We start from the raw sequence: 21196 nt of genomic DNA, 5'->3' as shown, positions 1-21196 counted from the left end.
CCAAGCAGGCTCTGCACTGTCAGCACAGAGCCCTATGCAGGGCTCAAACCCATGAACCGTGAGATCATGACCTGAGCTGAAATCAAGAGTCGGATGCTCAACTGACTGAGCCACCCAGGTGCCCCAGAGCTGCTAATTCTTAAATGAAATTTATCTTTGGTGAGAAATGTTTGACTAGCAAGACATTAGAAAGTTGACTATTATTATTTAGATAAGACTAGTTGGTTCATCAATTTCTCATATCCTAAATAAGTTTCTAATTTAAGTTTCTTGATAAAGGATATAAACTGATATAAAGCTAATATGAAAGAATGCATATCTGTAAGCATATTTAAGTTGGACAATTTTTTTTTAATGTTTATTTTTGAGAGAGAGAGAGCGAGAGAGCAGGGAGGGGTGGTGAGAGAGAGACGGACAGAAGGTCTGAAGTGTCTGTACTGACAGCAGTAAGCCTGATGTGGGTCTTGAACTCACAGCTCGAACTCACAGCTTGAGGTCATGACCTGAGCTGAAGTTGGACGCTCAACTGACTGAGCCACCCAGGTGCCCTACTCTTTTTACTGTAAACTGCCATTTCCATCATTGCTTTATCTGAGAAAAGATAGGAAACTTTATTCAACACTTGACCCTAAGACAAATATCTTTTAGAACCCTGTAGACTTAAATGTTAATAAGCTCCACTAGAGGGCAGTTCTCCAGGTTAACATGAAAGTTTTTGTATGTTGGAGAATTAGCACGTAACTTTATTTCTCATTTTGATGTATAAGAAAGTGCTAAGTTTTAAACCAAATCTATAAGTTTTTTGTTGTTGTTGTTTTGGAAACAGATTTTTCCCGTAGAAGTTATGTTGTAGGATGAAATTCCTCAAGCCATCCTAGAAAAAGACAAATAATCATGTATTTTAGGAAGTAGCACTAATATTACCATTTTATCTATAACTAATGCCTATTTTAATTTTATTTTTATCAGTTTTCCTGAGTTTCAACATTAGTCCTGAAATCTCTACCCTATGAAAAAGTTTTGCAGGCTTCAGAGTGCAGCAGGGCTGGAGTAAGACATGGACACTGATGTTTATGAGTACTTTTCACTCTTGGGTAGAGGATGCTTCCTTCTATATCAGTGTTGTTAAAACGATGTTCAGAAGAACCCTAAAATTCTTGAGGGGGTGCCTTAGTCTTGCTTTACAGAATAGCTTTGTTGTTTTTGTTTCACGTGTTGAGGTTCGCCTAGCCTTTAATTATTAGCCTGGTGATAAGAGTTCCACTCCTGAATAAGGTTTTATAGATTCACGTATCTGCTTCACCACGACTGATTTTAGAACTTTGACTTACTTAACTTCACCCTCTGCACTTCAGTTTCCTCCTCTGTACAATGGAGATCATAGTAGTACTTACTTCACAGGGTGTTTGTGAGTCTTAAAAGAGACAATATGAGTACATTATCTGGAAGGGCACTTAGTGTCCAGTAAGCGCGTAAAACTTTGAACATACGTGGGTCAGTCTGTGTCAGATCTGGCAACTGTCTGATGCCAAAGTTGGGCTCTTCCAACTGTTAGATCGTATTGTTGAATTAAACTAAGGGAATGAAAGGAATGAAAGGGATTGAAAGATTGAGGCTAGGAGAAAAGATGTTCTGCCTCTCAGAGGTTTGCTCGTAGGCTCAGATGATGAATCTTGCTTGTGGAAAGTCATAGAAGAAAGGCTGCTGCAGAAAGGAGGGTTTTTATGTGTGTCTTCCAGTGGTGAAGACTTCAGGATGCTATTAAAAGGGAGTTTATTTCAGCCTTTTCCAGACTAGAGTTGTTTCAGAATGCCTGGGAAGTAGATTGCTTTTCCTAGAAACCTGTAAGCAAGCTGATCAAGTGATTAGAAAGTTTTGTGACTCTTAATAATTGAGAAGCACAATAGTTTTATGGAGTAATGACGCTTGCCTTAAAGTCGCCTGAGCACAGATAACAAATAATTGCCATCAAATTATAAAAATATAACATTTGTGGGGATGGGAGGTATGAATTAAAATTTAATTTTGAGGTCTTATTTTAGTGTGTTTTGTTTGATAAAAGAATTAACTAATATAATAGTAAGTTATTTTAAAAATGCGTATGTTTTATTATTCAGAGATGCCATGGCATGTTATTTCCTTGGATAACGTACTTATTTTGTGGCCCTGAAAGCAATGACTAAACCACTGCACATGTTATGTCACCCAGACTTTTAATGACATAAGACATTTATATCAAGCTAAAGATGTACTTAGGAAGGAGACATTTGAAAAAGCCCTTTTTGAAGGCATCTGAACAGTGATCATAGCCATCAAACTATTATCTTGCATTTCTTTTTTGTTTTATTTTTAAATTTATTTATTTTGAGAGAGAGAGAGAGAGAGAAAGGGAAAGGGAGGGGTGTGGGACTGAGAGAAAAGGAGACAGAGAGTCCCAAGCAAGTTCTGTGTTGTCAGTGCAGACCCCGATGCAGGGCTTGATCTCACGAACCATGAGATCACGACCTGCGCCTATAAATCAAGAGCTGGATGCTTAACTTACTATCCAGGTGCTCCTGTTATCTGCTATTCCTTTATTTTTTTTTATTTTTTAAATTTTATTAAATTTTATTTTTTAAATTTACATCCATTTACTTAGCATGTAGTGCAAAAATGATTTCAGGAATAGATTCCTTAATGCCCTTTACCCATTTATCCCACCCCCACCCACAACCCCTCCAGTAACCCTCTGTTTGTTCTCCATATTTATGAGTCTCTTATGTTTTGTCCCCCTCCCTGTTTTTATATTATTTTTGCTTCCCTTCCCTTGTGTTCATCTGTTCCGTGTCTTAAAGTCCTCATATGAGTGAAGTCATATGATATTTGTCTTTCTCTGACTAATTTAACTTAGCATAATATCCTCCAGTTCCGTCCACGTAGTTGCAAGTGGCAAGATTTCATTCTTTTTGATTGCCAAGTAATACTCCATTGTATATATATATACACATCTTCTTTATCCATTCATCCATCGATGGACATGTGGGCTCTTTCCATACTTTGGCTATTGTCGATATTGCTGCTATAAACATGGGGGTGGATGTGTCCCTTCAAAACAGCACACCTGTAGCCCGTGGATAAATGCCTAGTAGTGCAATTGCTGGGTTGTAGGGTAGTTCTATTTTTAATTTTTTGACAATCCTTCATACTGTTTTCCAGAGTGGCTGCACCAGTTTGCACTCCCACCAGCAGTGCAAAAGAGATCTTCTTTCTCCACATCCTCATCAACATCTCTTGTTGCCGGAGTTGTTAATGTTAGCTATTCTGACAGGTGTGAGTTGGTATCTCATTGTGGTTTTGGTTTGTATTTCCCTGATGATGAGTGATGTTGAGCATTTTTTTTCATGTGTCGATTGGCCATCTGGATGTCTTCTTTGGAGAAGTGTCTATTCATTTCTTTTGCCCATTTCTTCACTGGATCATTTGTTTTTTGGGTGTTGAGTTTGATCAGTTCTTTATAGATTTTAGATACTAACCCTTTATCTGATATGTTGTTTGCAAATATCTTCTCCCATTCTGTTGGTTGCCTTTTAGTTTTGCTGATTGTTCCTTTTGCTGTGCAGAAGCTTTTATTTTGATGAAGTCCCAACAGTTCATTTTTGCTTTTGTTTCCCTTGCCTCTGGAGATGTGTTGAGTAAGAAGTTGCTGCGGCCAAAATCAAAGAGGTTTTTGCCTGCTTTCTCCTCAAGGATTTTGATGGCTTCCTGTCTTACATTGAAGTCTTTCATCCATTTTGAGTTCATTTTTTGTGTATGATGTAAGAAAGTGGTCCAGGTTCATTTTTCTGCATGTCTCTGTCCAGTTTTCCCAGCATCATTTGCTGAAGAGACTGTGTTTATTCCATTGGATATTCTTTCCTGCTTTTTCAGAGATTAGTTGGCCATGCATTTGTGGGTCCATTTCTGGGTTCTCTATTCTGTTCCATTGATTATCTATTCTTGTGCCAGTACCATACTGTCTTGATGATTACAGCTTTGTAGTATAGCTTGAAGTCTGGGATTGTGATGTCTCCTGCTTTGGTTTTCTTTTTCAAGATTGCTTTGGCTATTCGGGGTCTTTTCTGGTTCCATACAAATTTTAGGATTGTTTGTTCTAGTTCTGTGAAGAATGCTGGTGTTATTTTGATAGGTACTGCATTGAATATGTAGATTGCTTTGGGTAGTATTGACATTTTAACTATTTGTTCTTCTTATCCAGGAGCATGGAATCTTTTTCCATTTTTTTGTGTCTTCTTCAGTTTATAAGCTTTCTATAGTTTTCAGTGTATAGATTTTTCACCTCTTTGGTTAGATTTATTCCTAGGTATGTTATCTGGTATTCTTATATATTAAATATATATTGAAGATTTAATGTTAGAGAAGAAAGGAAGGCATTATAACAACAAGTGTTTCCAGGAATTCAAATTTTAGGCAATTCAGGGAATCATTGGCAAAGACTGAATGCAGGATCTAGAACTGGAAGAGTTGGGTGTTTCTAAAATGGGAGTTACAGTATAGGCTTAGAATCCATACCAGTAGAATTCTAAACCCAGCACTGATTTTCCTGTTCCTCAAGAAGTTACAGCAAGAGTACTCAAACAGTCTAAACCCTTGGAGAACCAAGTTCCAAAAAGATCAAAATTACTGTAGTGTTCTTTGAATCAGCATGGCTTCTGATATTTGGAAATTAAGTTTCTATATAATATGATATATCAATATTACAACAATCATATTATATTATAACTTGAAATTATTAATATATAATTAATTGTATTGTGATATGTAATTAATATATAATTATAGTTAATAATATATATTATATGTAATCTTAGGATTAGGTTTTACACCCTCAGGTCCATGTATCTGATTTTTGTCGATGAAGAGGAACTGAGAAGCAAAATGACCTTATTGAAACTAAGTGGTTAGCTATTGTCAGGTTTGATATAAAAATCCTGGTCTTTCCATAGAGCCTCATACTTTCATCCAATTTTAATTTTTTCTTTTCTGAGAATTGTAAATTTTGCCTCGGATTTCTGAACTTTTATTTAAGAAGACAGGTCACTTTCTGGGGCACCTGTGTGGTTCAGTTCGTTGAGCTTCCAACTTCAGCTCACGTCATGATCTCACGGACTGTGGGTTTGAGCCTTGCAATGGACTCTGTGCTAACAGTTTAGAGCCTGGAGCCTGCTTCGGATTCTGTGTCTCTCTCTGCTCCTCCCCTGCTCATGGTCTGTCTCTCTGTCTCTCAAAAATAAAGAATAAAAAAAAGTTAAGGAAAAAAAAGGCAAGTCACTTTCTGACAAATTATTATTGTGCCTATGACTTCTCAAGAAGATGGATTGACAGGATTTCTTTTTGTTCCCACTCATATCAAATGTGATGAAGGTGATATAGCACATGTGCATAATAGACATTGTGAGAAGATCCCATTAACATGCTATATAACATGTCTGTTAATCATAGTACAGACTTTAGTTATTTACTCTTAATATATCCGGTTACTGGATAATTCCTGGAGAGATAATTTGTGAAGGACATTTTGAAGTCTTCTAACACTTGATAAATTTCAGATTCTGAGTTTTCATGCAGTCATGTGGGCCATGGTAAGAAGTAAAGCTACTCACTGAAATAAAAAACTTCTTCTTAATTTATTTTTATATTTTTTAATTTTGGTTTTTCCAAACTTATTTTTTAAAAATCAAATTTGTTCCAATAAACAAAAATCACTGTGAATTTTTCATGTTTCCCAACGATTTTGTTGTAATCAGATGTTTATTATAAATTTCTCCAGTGATGGAACTGAATATTGAAAGCAGTAGTTGGCTGTGCTCGGTTTTCTAGTTGACCTGATGACATATCAAAGCAGTTGGTAATTACAGTTAATCAGCATTATGAATTATTCTTACAGTTATTTAATCATGGGCTTTCTTTGATCATTGCAGTTTCTCAACCATTTTTCTCCATCTCTTCCCTCCCTCCGTTTTCCATCTTTTTACGTTGGTAGAAATGCAGAGTGATTTTAACTAAAATGTTATTAAATATGTTTTAAAGAATGTTTTCCAAAATTAAACACATTCCGTAGTGAATCTTTTATTATTTACTATGTATGTGTGTAAATTTCTTGAGAGAAAGAGAGCATGTGAGCGAGCAGGGCAGGAGAAAGAGAGGAGAACAGAGGATCCATAGTGGGCTCTTCAGTGACAGCAGAGAGTCCGATGTGGGGCTCGAATTCATGAACCATGAGATCATGACCTGAGCTGAAGTCGGACACTTCACCACTTAACTGAGTGAAGCCCCCGGGTTCCCCTGTAATGAATCTTTTATGATGCCCACTTTACTCCTCTCCCTCTCCCTTCCCTTCCCTTCCCCTTCTCTTCCTGTCCTCCTTATCTTACCCCTTCTGAGGAGAGAAAGGATACAAGTTGTAGAGAATTCTTGGGACAAAATGCATTCAGAGAAACAAGGGAGGAAGAGGACTGAGGGACAAGGGTCCAGAGACAGGACAGTTTTAATGCTGTAAAGGAATGAGAGACTGTTAGAACTTCAGAGATACCAGAAAATGAGAGACAACACCTGATTTTATTAAGTGACTACGTGGTAAGAGTTAGACACCACCCCCTCATTCCACATGTTTACATATTTAATGAGTAAAAACTTAAATTCTTACCTACTCACACATCTTAAGTGTGATTCTTTTCACAGTGTGGCTAGGAATATGGTTTTATGAGTGTGAGATTACTTGAGTTTCATTTAATTAAAATAGGAATCAAAAGGCCAGAATGTTGACATTTGGTTTTCTATTGCTTTTCCCATTTCTGACTGTCAGTCATCAGGTGTCAGTCACCTGTGTGTGTGTGTGTGTGTGTGTGTGTGTGTGTGTGTGTGGGCACACACATCTCTTTATACACACTCACCCCCATACAGGCATACCCCTGTCAGTCTATATTAAGAAACAATGGAAGACTAAACCATACAATAAAAAACCCAGTTGTCAATTCTCCAAAGTGATTAAATCGTTTTCACTTCTACCACAGTGCATGAGGGTTTCATTTGCTCCATATTCTCTCCATTTGGTGGTGGTAGTCGTTTTGATTTTAACTGTTCTAGCAAGTGTGAAGAGTTATCTCATTGTGATTTTAATTTGCATTTAGTCGTGTTGAGCACTTAAAAAAATTTTTTTTAATAATTTATTATTGAGAGACCCAGAGAGAGCATGAGCATGAGCAGGGGAGGGGCAGAGAGAGAGGGAGACACAGAATCTGAAGTAGGCTCCAGGCTGTGAGCTGTCAGCACCAAGCGAACATGGGGCTTGAACCCATAAACCGTGAGTTTATGACCTGAGCTGAAGTCGGCTGCTCAACCGACTGAGCCACCCAGGCGCTTTGTGTTGAGCGCTTTTATATGTACCTATTTGCCTTTCTTATATTTTCTTTGGTGCGGTGTCTTCGCACTTGTGCCTCCTGGGAAGGGGTTATTAGTCTTTTAATTTATGATTTGTAGTAATTTGCATATACTCTGGTTATATTTTCATTGTGAGATATATGTGTAACTGTACTCTGAGTATTTAACAATAACAATAACTAGAGGATATTATGTATAGAAGATATTAATACATTTAATATTTTTAAACTGGCGATTTTGGAAGGAAGTGAACTAGTATTTAAAACACAGACTTTATAATTTTTTTTAAGTTTATTTATTTATGAGAGAGAGAGACAGCATAAGCAGGGAAGGGGCAGAGAGAGGGGGAGACACAGAATCCGAAGCAGGCTCCAGGCTCTAAGCTTTCAGCACAGAGCCCGATGTGGGGCTTGAACTCTTGAACTGCGAGATCGTGACCCAAGCTGAAGTCAGACGCTCAACCGACTGAGACACCCAGGCACCCCCACAGACTGTATAATTTTAAATTTAAAACAAAACTTACATTCTGTTTTTCTGTGTTTTGGTTTCAGGTGCAGTTAAAAACTAGCGTTTCTAGTCAGTATGTAATTCGGACACAACCGACTAATAGGTGCCTTTCTACCCTGGAATGTGCAGCTGCTGCTCTTTCCATTTTGGAGAAAAATGATTATATACAGGAGGTATGTCTTTGGAAGGTTATATTGTTTTTGAAAGTAAGCAGTTTGGTTAGATTTTATCTAGAAATTTAGAAATGCATAACCTATGAAATTTGCAGCTCCAGTGTCAAATAGAGTGTATCTGTAATAGAATTTTGTGTACTGTTATAACCTTCTTTCCCCCGCTGGTGTTTTTCTGTGTTAGTTCAGCATCCAGATTGCGTTATTTAAATATTCATTCTAAGCTGTGTAAACAGCATTTATAATAAGCTAAATTGCCTTTAAGTAGCACATTAAATACAGTTTTTCTGTTAGATTTTTCTTTTATTATTTTGTATTTCTCTTTTAGGATTTTGTGTTTTCTTGTACACAACTTTTTTTCTTTTTAATTAAAAGAACGTTTTACAACAACTTTTTTTTTTCATTAGTGCTTTTGAGAATGTACCAACTTTCTGTGTATCTTATTAACTACTTGCTGAGAGCATAAAAAGACAAGTTTTTGAGAAAAAACACCTGCAGAATATGAAAAGGTTATAACCTGCAATCATCATTTTATTTAATTTCCATGAAAGCCTGATGATTTCATATATAATTAATCATCAGTAAAGAATAACGTTCAATGAGCCCACAAACGTCTTAGTCTTTTGGAGTGTGTAGGAAACTGCACTTAAGGCCAAAGAAGAAAGAATAGCAAAATAAAAAATTGTTAGGGTTTTTTAATCACCGAAGGAAGGTTTTCGATAAATACAACTTGAGAAGATAAGTCAGAGGATAATGAGCGTAACTAAATGGAGTTTTATAACTCTCCCTTCTGACGAGCACACACACACATAGTACTTATTCCTGCCTTCTTTCTCTCTCTCTCATTATACACTATGGTTACTATTATTATAAGAATGTGCCTTACTCATTGAGGAAATTTCATTGATGGATAAAAGCTCAGGTCACAGTAACTGAATTGGTTACCAAGAAAAAGAACAAAAGACCCCCAGAACACAGAGTGTGAAAGAATGCCAGAAGCAAGCCTTGAATTGCTTTTTCCCTCTTCCCTACCCTAAGCTATGAAAAATGCTCTGCAGAGTTGGAGGCTTTCCTTCTTTTGAAAGAAGTAGGCTTTCTTGAGTAGTTTTTTTTCCTATGTGATCTGTGTAAGTAGACTTTGTACTGGGTCTAGGCAATTTCTCTTTCACTGTTCTCTCTCCTTTGAGGAAAAAAAAATCATGAGGGGCCCTAGATCTTTATTCCAAATGAGCAGAGAGTGTTCCCTGACTTTCTCCCTCCACTGTAACCTTGCCATCTGCTCCCATGTACCTAACCATTGACATAGCGTTTAATACACCTCTATAGTCCTTTCTCTGTTTTGTTTATACCTTCTTGAACACAGATAATATACTGTTTCTAGGTATCTTATTTTACAGCTTATTTTACACTATTGTTTAAACTTGCTTTCTGCACAATAAACTTGCACTATTGTTTAAACTTGCTTTCTGCACAATCTTTGTAGTTTCCTTTTTGTTGATGTAAAACTCGAGATCAGCCAACATCAGACCAAGGACCCATTAAAAGCTCAAATCTTGAGGGGAAAAATGTAATATTCTTTGGCTTTGGATTTGAAACTTTATTCCCTCTCCTTCTCTGGGTTCTGAAAAGAATTGTCTGTGGATTTGTATGTCTTATTTCTACAATTGGTATCAGATCTTTACTTAAGTTCTAAACAAGCTTTAATGTTCTTAGTGGTGGTGGATTTCATAACATTGTAATACAGCAGGGCTAGGGTTTGGGATGGCGTTTGTCCTGCTACTGCTCCACCCTTCCCAGTTTCATAAGATATATGATTCTGGTATTAGTCAGTGTACCGTTGCAGCAGGGAAGCTTATCTTATGTTCTGAGTATAATGTCTGATAACAGGCTAAGTTCAAGATACAGAAGGATGACAGGATCTGTCGTCTCTTCAGCTTTTGTTATTGTTTTCTGTGGATCAAGCTGAATATGAAATCCCAAAGTCATGGTGAGGTCCTGAAGTTCACATTCTGTTTGCTTTGGTCACCAGGAGTAGTCATACTTTAGTGACCAGGAGTAGAAAAAGGATGTTTGGCAATCAGACGTGGGATTTGGAAGGTGCTGATAAGATTATTGGCTGGAGCATGAGCTGAAGAAATGCATAATGGACCATCCCACATTGCTTATTATTCCAGCTGACCAAAAATTAGCTTTCTCGGTGGAGAATCCCAAGTCCAGCCTGTTCACATCTAGCTACAATTTAAACAAAATACCATTTCATTCCCCTGGGAAATACAATTACCAGCTGTTCTGAACTTAGGTGTTTTCTCTCCTTTCTGGGGAGGAAAGATACGACACACGTTTTTTTTCCTTGGTAACCTTTTTCTAAGGGGTCTCCTAATGAAACACCAATACAGTGGGGGAGAGTGGTAATTCTTCAGCTAGCTTTATTCTATGGAGGTAGATAAGGCTCCTCAAAATAAAGAGCTTGGCATGGAATAGCCTTCTTAGTCTGCTGATTCATCCTTGTCCTTTCTTCCTGAGCAGTTTTTCACACACTGTGAGTAGCACAGTGTGAGCTTTGAAGCAGGTTTGAATTAAACCTTCATCACTTACCATCACCACTTTGTGCCAGTGGGCAGTTCATATAATCTCCTGTGCTTGTTTGCTTATCTATAATACACCAGAAAGAGTTACCTCTACTATTGGTGTGAGAATTGGATGGAGTAATTTTTGTTAATCGCCTGACACCAGGCACTCCAGAAGAATTAACCCCTTTGTTCTTTCTTGCCCGCCCCACCCCCCCACCACACCCCTGTTCTTCCCCATAAATTGACAAAAGTTTTGAATTAAAGATTGGTGATTTTCATTCAGTTACTATAAAATTTACCAGGGCTTTTCACACCTTGGAAAGCTCAAGCTTGGGTATTTTTTAAATAATAGAACCGTTTCTGCTTATGAACCTTTATAGCTAGATGTGGTAAAAGCTTTGTGCACAGTCTAAGTGCCAGTAGTTGGTAATCATGGGCCGTTCAGAACTGTCACTTTATACCTGCAGACAAAAGGGTTTAAAAAACACTGATTTTTCCCCAAATAAATTTTTAGAAACAAACTTATTTCTTTGTTCCTCTGAACAAATATATAGCTTCACGTTGCCTCAGATATAATGTTGTTAGTTTATACAGAAGCAGTATCGCTTATTATCATGCAGTGTGCCGAACATGTTCAATGCATCCTCTTAGTCCTCTTAGTGTAACTAACCTAATAATGATGTCGTAAGGTTGACAATGTTTTCCTCATTTTATAGATGAAGAAAATGAGGAAAGGAGAGGTTTATGTGGCTTATCCGGGAACACCTAGCCAGCAAGTGATTACATCAGTCAAGACAGGCCAGATGCAGCTGCAGTAACCTAACACTACAAAATCAGAATGGCACAACACAACAGTGGTTTGTGCCTCTCTCTCACTGTCTTTGGGAGATTAGCGGGATGACTTTTGCTCGCTGCAGTTGCTTAGGGGCCCGGGCTGATGGAGGCACTGTGTAGATAGGTCATTCTCCTTTCATCAAGGAAAGCATAAAGGGAGGTGGTGAATTGTACGTGCTTTTCTAGCTACTGCCCAGAGGTGACACATGTTATTTGTGCTCGCGTTTCCTTAACCAGAGCAAGTCATAATGGCCATACCTAACATCAAAGGGCGTTTGGAAAATGTAGTCTGACTGTGTAGCAAGAAGGAGGGTCGGTCTATTTGTGAACCGAAGTATTGACGATCACACAGATGGAGTACGGGTCTAATCCAGATCTGTCTCCAAAAATCATTCTCTTAATTACCTCAGAGAATTGGTAGAGTCTTATCTTCAGGAGATAAAAGTTGAAGGCCCTTAACAATAGGAATATTAGCGTTCTGTCCATTAAGAATCTAATGAATGTCTTAAATAGCAATAGAACCTTCCTTCAGTTGTCTCCATCTGTATAATGTCCTAGGTATGTTTTCTAGGGATGATGTTTCAGAATCCAGTCAGTCCACTATGTTTACTCAGGAAGGAAATATATAGTCATTTCCACATTCCCTCTCTTATTTGAAGAAATGAAGACATTAAAGGAAATTATGATAACATACAGATGGGGCTTTCCAAGATAATGTCCTGCAGAACTTGTCCATGATGTTTATCTCTTACCTATTGGGGTATGTCAATTTGATTGCATGTAACAGAGCCTTTATTGTGGGGATTGAACCATGTATATAGAGGCTTCTTTTTCTCCTGTAAATAAGTAATGTGAGGTGAGCAGTCCAGGGCTGGGGATTTCTTCTTTCTTTCTGCCCATCATCGTATGTATTTGACTTTAATCTTTGTCTTTATTGCATTGTAGTCACATGATGGTTATCCCACCTCTAACAGTCCTGTTCCAGGCAAGAAGAAAGCATAAAAGCCCCTGCCTGCTGAGTCTGTCCCATTTTAAAGAGTGTTTCTGGAAGTCCCACCCAAGGACCTCAACTTACCTTTCCTTATATGGACTGTGTCATTAGCCAGTTAGTATTACTAGCTGGATACATTGGCACCTTGAATGACATTTGGAATGATAAGGAAGAAAAGAATGAGTGTGGAGAAGCAACCACCAGTGACTGCCACGATGTCTGAGTTCATTGTAAAATTAAAACCTTTAAGCTCTTTGCTGCCACTTACCTTGTATGTGAAAGGGAATAGATTTTCACATAGACATTGTGACATTTTTGCAACTACATCTATCAGTTTTTTTTCTTTGTTCCTTTTATTTCTAAAAAACAAACAAACAAACAAACAAACAAACAAACAAACAGTTTCCTTGTCACGTTTGCTATTGTTATTTGGAAGATTTAAATCAGGGGTCTCAGGCCCCAGGAAAGCATCTGACTCAAAATGTTTTAAATGCATGACATAGTGGGGTTTTTTTGTTGTTGTTGTGTGTGTGTGTGTGTTTTTTTAAATTATTTTTATTTTTGACCTTGAAAAACTTTAGGTAGGGCATTTGCTCTAGTTGTTTTTTAACTTCTACCATATTTGTTATCGTGTGGGTCCACCCGGCTTAAATGTTTATGTTATATGGCTGGTTCTGTAGGTATTTGAATGTAGACAAGTACAGATACAGTCAGAAAAACCCCAGGTTTGGGTATCTTCTAACTTGTGTGTAGTCCTTGGACCATTGTGAGAGAATTCGTAAACCTGTGAACCTTCATCTGATTGTTACAGGTAACAGGAAGCTTGCATCAGTCTGTGATTGAAACCAAATTAACTAATTTGTGTCTAAAGGTCTCTTTTACTCTATTTGTTACAGATTTAAATGTTATAATGGCAACAGTTTCTTGAGGTGTTTGAATGTATTAATGTATAAATGTAGATTTGGACTTTAGTATCTGTATGGGAAATTAACTATTTGTGTCTTTTTACTGGAACTCCTTAGCAGTATGTAAGGTATGAGTTAAAAGAAATTGTATATTTGGATGTCATATATTTATATTTAGTAGAGTGCCTGTTACTTTTCATGGTAAAAAGCCAATAATAATAAAAATAAACATAATAATCCCTGTTTCTGAAGAAAAAGCTAAATAGAATATGATGATTTGTTACAGACCCTATCTTTTTTTATCTTCACAGACTTTGCTTCGCCCTCTTCAAGCTTTGTGCTCTTTCCAGCTGCAGCATGGTGCTCAAATTCGCCTCAGCAAGGAACACCTTCTGAAAAATGGATTATATCCTAAGCCAATGCCAAAGAACAAACGCAAGCTCAGGAAAATGGAACTGTTAATGAACAGTGTTAAAATTTAGTACTGTTGTTCGTGGTGCTAGTTATGGTGTCTTCCGCTGATAAAACCAGGTGAAGTTTTCAGAAAATTTAAGTCTGTGGGTTTTTGGTTGTCTAGAGTGAGAGTTGCATGCTAAACTTGCCCAGCAGAAGGAAGTCAACCAAATAGCCATAAAAAAGCAAACACAAAAAAATTTCGCTGACCCAGTAAAAACCAAGGTTTCATACTGAGTTTGTTTAAAAACAAAAAAATGTGCCTCTAATACATTTTTCCAGGTTCATAGTTTGGAATGTGTTTGAAATTAGTTGTTGAGCGAGGTTAGAAGTTTTTTTTGTTTTTTTGTTTTTTGTTTTTTTTATGTAAAATGGAAAGAAATTATTGTACCTGATTGGGACAGTATTGTTTTCATGAATGTTAATAGATAATTAGGTGTATATAATAGAGGATACTTATGTCAATATGCAATATTGTACATAAACTTTATAGTTTGAAGTAATAATGATCACCAAGTAGTTTAGATTGAATTTATTTTTTTCATAGAATAATATAGCAGAATAAGGGAACTAAATAAATTACTTAGGTACTAAACTTGAACTCAGCTATTATGATTTAAGTGTTACTATTAATTGCCCCAGTTTTGTTGTATTAGGGTATACTTGGAATGTAAGATTATATTAGTTTCAGGTATTCACCATAATGATTTGATATTTATATACATTGCAAAAATAATCACTGTATGATAAGTCTACCTAACATCCCTCATACGTACTTAAAACATTTTTTTCTTCTGATAAGAACTTTTAAGATAAACTTTCTTAGCAACTTTTTAATATATGGTATTTGTAATTTTGCAGAATTATTAACTACAGTCACCATGCTTTATAGTACATCCCCATGAGGTATTTATTTTATAACTGGAAGTTTGTGACTTTTGACCCCATTCACCCATTTTGCCCACCCCACAGCCACCAGCCTGTTCTCTGTATCTGTGAGCTTGTGGTTTTTTTTTTTCCTTTCCTTTTCTTTTTTTTAAGATTCCACATGAGTGATATCAAATGATAATTACCTTTCTCTGTGTGACTTATTTCACTTACCATTATGCCCTCTAGGTCCATCCCTGTTGTTGCAAATAGCAAGATGTCATTCTTTTTTATGGCTGAATGATATTCCACTGTCTATATACACACCACATTTTCTTTATTCATCCGTCGATGTCTATTTAGGTTATTTCCATGTCTTAGCTATTGTAGATAATGCTGCAGTTAACACAGGTGCATCTTTTGAAGTTAGTCTTTTTGTTTTCTTTGGATAAATATTCAGAAATGGAATTACTGGATCTTATGGTATTCTATTTTTTACTTTTTGAGGAACCTCTATACCTTTTTTCATGGTGGCTGCACCAATTTACATTCCCACCAACAGTGCATGATAGTTCCCTTTTCTCTATATCTGTGTCCCTTTTTATTTCTTGTCTTTTTCATTATAGCCATTCAAACAGGTGTGAAGAGGCAGTTCTTTGGGGTTTTGATTTGCATTTCCTAATGATGAATAATATTGAGCATCTTCTCATATGCCTGATGGCCCATCTGTATGTCTTCTTTAGAAAAGAGTCTGTTCACTTCCTCTGCCCATTTTTTTGCCCCCTTTTTATTCAAATTGTGTGTGTGTGTGTGTGTGTGTGTGTGTGTGTGTGTGTGTTTGCTGTTGAGTTGTAGGAGTCCTTTATTTTTGTTATTAACTTATTATCAATATCTGACATACGAATATTTTCTCACATCCTGGGGGTTGCCTTTTCACTTTATTGATGCTTTTCTTTGTTGTGCAGAAACTTTTTAGTTTGATGTGGCCTCACTTGTTTAGTTTTGTTTTTTTGTATTTGCCTTTGGTGCCTGATTTAAAAAATCATTGCCAAGGCTGATGTCAAGGAGCTTACCACCTTTGTTTTCTTTCTAGTTTTATGGATTTCACATTTTACACTCATCTTTAATCCATGTTGAATTAATTTTGTGAGTGGCATAAGATAGCAGTCCAGTTTCATTCTTTTGTGTGTGGCTCTTCAGTTTTCCCAACGTCATTTATTGAAGAGACTGTCCTTTTCCTGTTAAATGTTCTTGCCTCCTTTGTTATAGATTAATTGAGCATACATGTGTGGGTTTATTTCTGGACTCTATTCTGTTTGATGGATCTCTGTGTCTTTTTTTATGCCAATACCATACTATTTTGATAACTATAGCTTTGTAGTACAGTTTGAAATCAGGGAGTATGATGCTTCCCCCTTTGTTTTTCTTTCTCAGGATTGCTTTGGCTTTTGGGGTCTTTTGTGGCTCCTTACGAATTTCAGGATTGTTTGTTCTATATCTTTGAAAAATGCCTGTGGAATTTTGATATGGATTGCAATGAATCTGTAGATTGCTTTGTGTAGTAGCCCTAATTTTGAAAAAGCTGCATGGAATTTTGGCACAGCACATATTTTTATTTTATTCATCAAAAAGGCTTATTGAGTGTCATAAACTAGTCATATGGAAACAACTGAAATAGAATATAACTATAATTTCAACAACATATTTTTCTAACTGGGGCTATTTAAATATTTTTTCATGAACAAAAACTTTCAATTTCAGAGAGCAAATTTTCCCCACCCTTTTGGGAAAAATATTTACTGACATTTTATATACTAGTAGAGACATGTATGTAATATATATTTGTATCTAACTTAAATCTACTGCAGTCGTATACCCATATTGGCAAGGAGAGGGGACTTTGTTTTCTTTATTTATGACTTCTAGAGTTTTTTGTATCCAGTATCAAGTTGTAAGGAAAAACTAAATGTGCGACCTAAAAGTAATCTTGTTATAAATACATGTGCATGTGTGATATATGAGTGGTTATTTCTGACCATTTTCATTCTTATTTATTTATTTTTATTGTTGGCCTAGATTAAGCCCTTCTTAAAAGCTTTAATGCTGGTCAGAATGATAGTAAATGTTTGGGGAAACTATGTAGAAAATATTTTAAAATATTAAACAAAAGTTAGATTTCTATCCTGTATTATTGACTTTTTAAAAAATTAAAACACAGTTTGGCTCATTTAAAAAAATGTTTATTTATTTTGAGAGAGTGGGGGTGGGGCAGAGGGAAATGGAGAAAGAGAATCCTCAGCAGGCTCCATCCACGATAAGCTCGATGTGGAACTTGATCTCATGACTTAGATCATGACCTAAGCCAAAATGAAGACTTGGTTGCTTAACCAACTGAGCTACCCACTACTATCAAGTGACTATCTAGGTATAATAGAAAAGAAATAGTAATAATAATGTATAATGGTCTCCTAACAAATGGGTTAAAATAGTCTTACAGTAATTGTTTTCAGATTAAAATTAAATTTTGCAAATTTCTTTTATCCACTATTATTGCCTTTTTAAAAAAGATATTCCTATATATGACCCATATAAGTCTTTAAATTGTATTTTAATTTATACTGATTTTTAGAATAATTACTACCTTTATCTTTTAACTACAGAATTAGGGTAATTTTTGAACACTTACAAAAGCTTAAAATTTAGTATTTTTGGAAATGCATAAGCATTTTTAAAATAAGTTTATATAGTTTTCCAACTTATTTTACTGACTTCTTAAATTACTTAATTAATTTTTTATTTCTTACTGATCTCCTGACAAGATTATTTCATTTACTCCTCTCTGGTATTCAATACTTCTTTAGTCACTTGCTCTCATCAGGCAGTTTTAGATAAAATTTAAAACCATTGGAGTGCCCCAGTAGCTCCGTCGGTTGAGTGTCCAACTTCAGCTCAGGTCACGATCTCACAGTTGGTGAGTTCGAGCCCCATATCAGTCTCATTGCTGTCAGCTTGCACTCTCTTTCTCTCTCAAAAATAAATAAAACATTAAAAAAAACAACTATCACTAGTAGGTTTAGTTATTAAAAATACTTATAATGTGTAGTGTTATGTGAAGATTTTTTTTTTTTTTAATTTTTTTTTCAACGTTTTTTATTTTATTTTTGGGACAGAGAGAGACAGAGCATGAACGGGGGAGGGGCAGAGAGAGAGGGAGACACAGAATCGGAAACAGGCTCCAGGCTCTGAGCCATCAGCCCAGAGCCCGACGCGGGGCTCGAACTCACGGACCGCGAGATCGTGACCTGGCTGAAGTCGGACGCTTAACCGACTGCGCCACCCAGGCGCCCCAATTATGTGAAGATTTTAACTGAAAATTTGACCTGGCTTTTAAAAGTTGTTACTTTTTGGGGGGCACTTGGGTGGCTCAGTCAGTTGAGTGTGGACTCCTCATTTTGGCTCAGGTCATGATCTCATGGTTGGTGAGATTGAGTCCCACGCAGGGTTCTGCACTGCAGTGCAGACTCCACTTTGGATTCTCTCTCTCCCTCTCTCTCTGCCTGTTCCTCAGCTCGTGCATATGTGCTCTCAAAATAAGCATTTAAAAAATAAAAAAATATATAAAAGTTACTTTTTTATTGTGTTAGTTGGCTTTTAAGTTCAGATGCTTTTTATTTGTTTGATTTGCCTGGACTAGTTCCATTTTTTTGTGGATTTATAGCTGATAGTAGTCTTTACATACAAACTTGAACTACACTTTGTTGTTGGGTAGATTGTTTTGTGAATTGTTACTTGAACCACGTAATTTAGAAAGTAGTATTTCTTTATACACAAGGTGATTGATTATGCATTTAGCACAGTAAGTTGTTGAAAATCACCATATAATGAGTGGTGTTATTTTCATTTTCTTGCACTTGAGTATGAAGGGTTGAGAGCTATACTGAATGAAGCAAGTCACAGTACTTGGCAGATTTCCCTAGGTTAGCTTGCAAGATTTCTCAGGTGAAAACATGAGAGTTATATTAAAAATTATGTTCTGGGGTGTCTGGGTGGCTCAGTCAGTTAGTGTCAATCTGTTAGTGTTAGTGTTAGTCTGATGTCAGTTGGGGCGTCCCGCTTCGGCTCAGGTCATGATCTCAAGGTTTGTGGGTTTGAGCGACGCATTGGGCTCTGTGCTGACAGCTCAGAGCCTGGAGCCTGCTTCCGATCCTGTGTCTCCCTCTCTCTCTCTGCCTTTCCTCTGTTCATGCTCTGCCTCTGTCTGTATTTCAGAAATGAATAAACATTAAAAAAAAAAAAGAAAGAAAAATTATGTTCCCCCTATTTTAAGACTTCAAACCCAACTTTCTTTAGCCGTGACTATTGTAGCATTAGGGCTTGTCCCTAAGATTTTAGAAGGAGCAAGCTCTTCACTACCACCTTAATGAGTTATATAGAAGAGTACTTCTTCATAATTTCTTCAGTTTCTTCATCACTTATTCCTACTTGCCCTAAATTGGCTATTTAAAAAATGTGATTGTGTTATTAAAGAATCCTTTCCATTGAATATTGATGAATTTCAGGAAAGTAAATTGTTGACCCTTGGATACAGTTGTCATTGGTATAGAAGTAAATGTTGGTGCCCTAAGTAAAAAAACTAGATTTGACTAGGTGAACTCAAAAGTTTTATCTAATGGGCCTTTTATTATGTAGATTTAGTCCTTAAAAATAAGTGTGAGTGGATTTTTTTATAGGTAAATAATACTATGGTTTAGATGTAATGAAACTTTGCATTTAATTGTGTCCCATAGCATAGAATGAATCACAACCTCTTAACACTTTTCAATCAAATTTTTATTTACTGGATTTGCTTAATATATTCTCTTTCCTTTTTCTTTTTCTTTTTCTTTTTTAGCTTTATTAAGGAATCATTGACAAATAAAATTGTGAGGTATTTAAAATGTACAACATGATGATATGATATACATATTCATTGTAAAAGGAGTCTCTCCATCAAGTTAACACATCCATCACCTCACATAGAAATGTTTTATCGTGTGTGTGATAACATTTAAGTTCTACTGTTGTGGCAGATTTCAGTTATATGGTCCAGTGTTACCGACTACAGCTGCCATGTTCCCCCTCCTTTCTCTTCATACTTTCTTCTTCCCAGATTCCTCCTCTCCCTTCTCCTCACTCTCCCTGTCCTCTTTCCTTTTCTAGTATTCTTATCCTGTCTACTGTTGTGTTTTTTTTAATGTGTACAAATTATTTGTGTATCCTTGCATAAGTGTTTTTTTTAAAAAGATCATGTAGTGGTCTTCACAGCTTACAATTTTATTTTTGAAATTTGTGCAGAAAATCAGGCACTTACTCTTTGCTGCTGACTTGTCTCCCTTACTCTACTCCCTTACTCCCTTACTCTCCCTTTCTCTACACTAGAGAAACATGTAATCACCTACTAGTCTTCAATAATTGTTCACGTGAATCAACAACATAAGAATTTTTTAAAGAAACTTCTTAATGTAAGAATTTTTAAAAAACTGAGGTATGTAGCCTTTGAATAAGAAATTATAGTTTACTCTTATTTAAAGGTATGTTAAGAAATGAAAACATTCTTCTTCATTCCCTTATTTTAATTGAAGTATAATTGACATAAAACATTAATTAGTTTCTCGTGTTTTTAGTGATTTGAGTGATATTTGTGTACACCATGAGATGATCACAGTAAACCTAGTTATCATTTGTTATAGTATGAAATTATAAACTTTTTTCCTGTGATGAGAACTTTACGATATACTCTCTTGATAACATTCAAATATGCAATACAGTATTGACTATAGTCACTATGCTGTACATTACATTCCCATGACTTACTTATTTTGTAACTGGAAGTTTGTATCTCTTGAACACAGCTACCCATTTTGCCTACTTCCCAAGCCCCCTCTCCTCTGGCAACCACCATTCTTTTCTCTTTGTGTTTTGTTTGGTTTGCTTTTTAGATTCCATAGGTAAGTGATATCGTATGGTATTTGTCTTTTGTTGTTTGGCTTATTTCATTTAGTATAATATCTTCAAGGTCCATTTATGTTGTTGTTGCAAATGGCAACAGTTCATTCTTTTTTATGACTAAGTAGTACTCCATTATATAATTCCACATCTTCTTTATCCATTCATCCATTGATGGACCCTTGGGCTGCTTCTGTAATTTGGCTATTGCAAATAATGCTGCAGTGAACATAGGGGTGCATGTATCTTTTCAAATTAGTGTTGTTGCTTTCTGCAGTTAAATACCCAGAACTGGAATTTCTGGATTGTATGGTAGTTCGACTTTTAATTTTTTAAAGAAACCTTGAAACATTTTTAAAAGTACGTCTGCCTCAGGATTTTTGTCATTACCCCTGTACTCCTCACTGATTTTGCATACTAATAGCATTTAGTCATCTCTCTCCACATATGTTATTTACAAGGTGAAAAATCACTTATTACATTTTTTATATGTAATTT

The 21196-nt window shown here is 36.2% G+C and overlaps 1 protein-coding gene across 3 annotated transcripts in view; it reads left to right on the top strand.

Annotated features, from left to right (window-relative positions):
• Positions 1-21196, top strand: part of DTWD2 (DTW motif tRNA-uridine aminocarboxypropyltransferase 2) — a 162103-nt gene that overhangs the window by 94254 nt on the left and 46653 nt on the right. Inside the window, exons 5-6 of one of the 3 annotated variants that reach the window (XR_005781261.1) lie at positions 7968-8096; positions 13705-13924. Coding sequence is in view for 2 of the 3 variants with exons in the window: in XM_040444290.1 (XP_040300224.1) it covers positions 7968-8096; positions 13705-13875 (300 nt within the window). In the remaining variant the exon portion in view is untranslated. Of the gene's footprint in view, positions 1-7967; positions 8097-12442; positions 12797-13704; positions 14680-21196 lie in introns of those variants that run through there. The other 2 variants (XM_040444290.1, XM_040444291.1) reach the window with 2 other exon arrangements.

This window comes from Herpailurus yagouaroundi, unplaced genomic scaffold (genome assembly GCF_014898765.1).
Source record: "Herpailurus yagouaroundi ecotype Mexico unplaced genomic scaffold, PumYag 192, whole genome shotgun sequence".
In the NCBI taxonomy this organism is placed as follows: domain Eukaryota; kingdom Metazoa; phylum Chordata; class Mammalia; order Carnivora; family Felidae; genus Herpailurus; species Herpailurus yagouaroundi.
The sequence above is the reverse complement of the archived record's forward strand: the minus strand, read 5'-3'. Positions and strand labels throughout refer to the sequence as shown.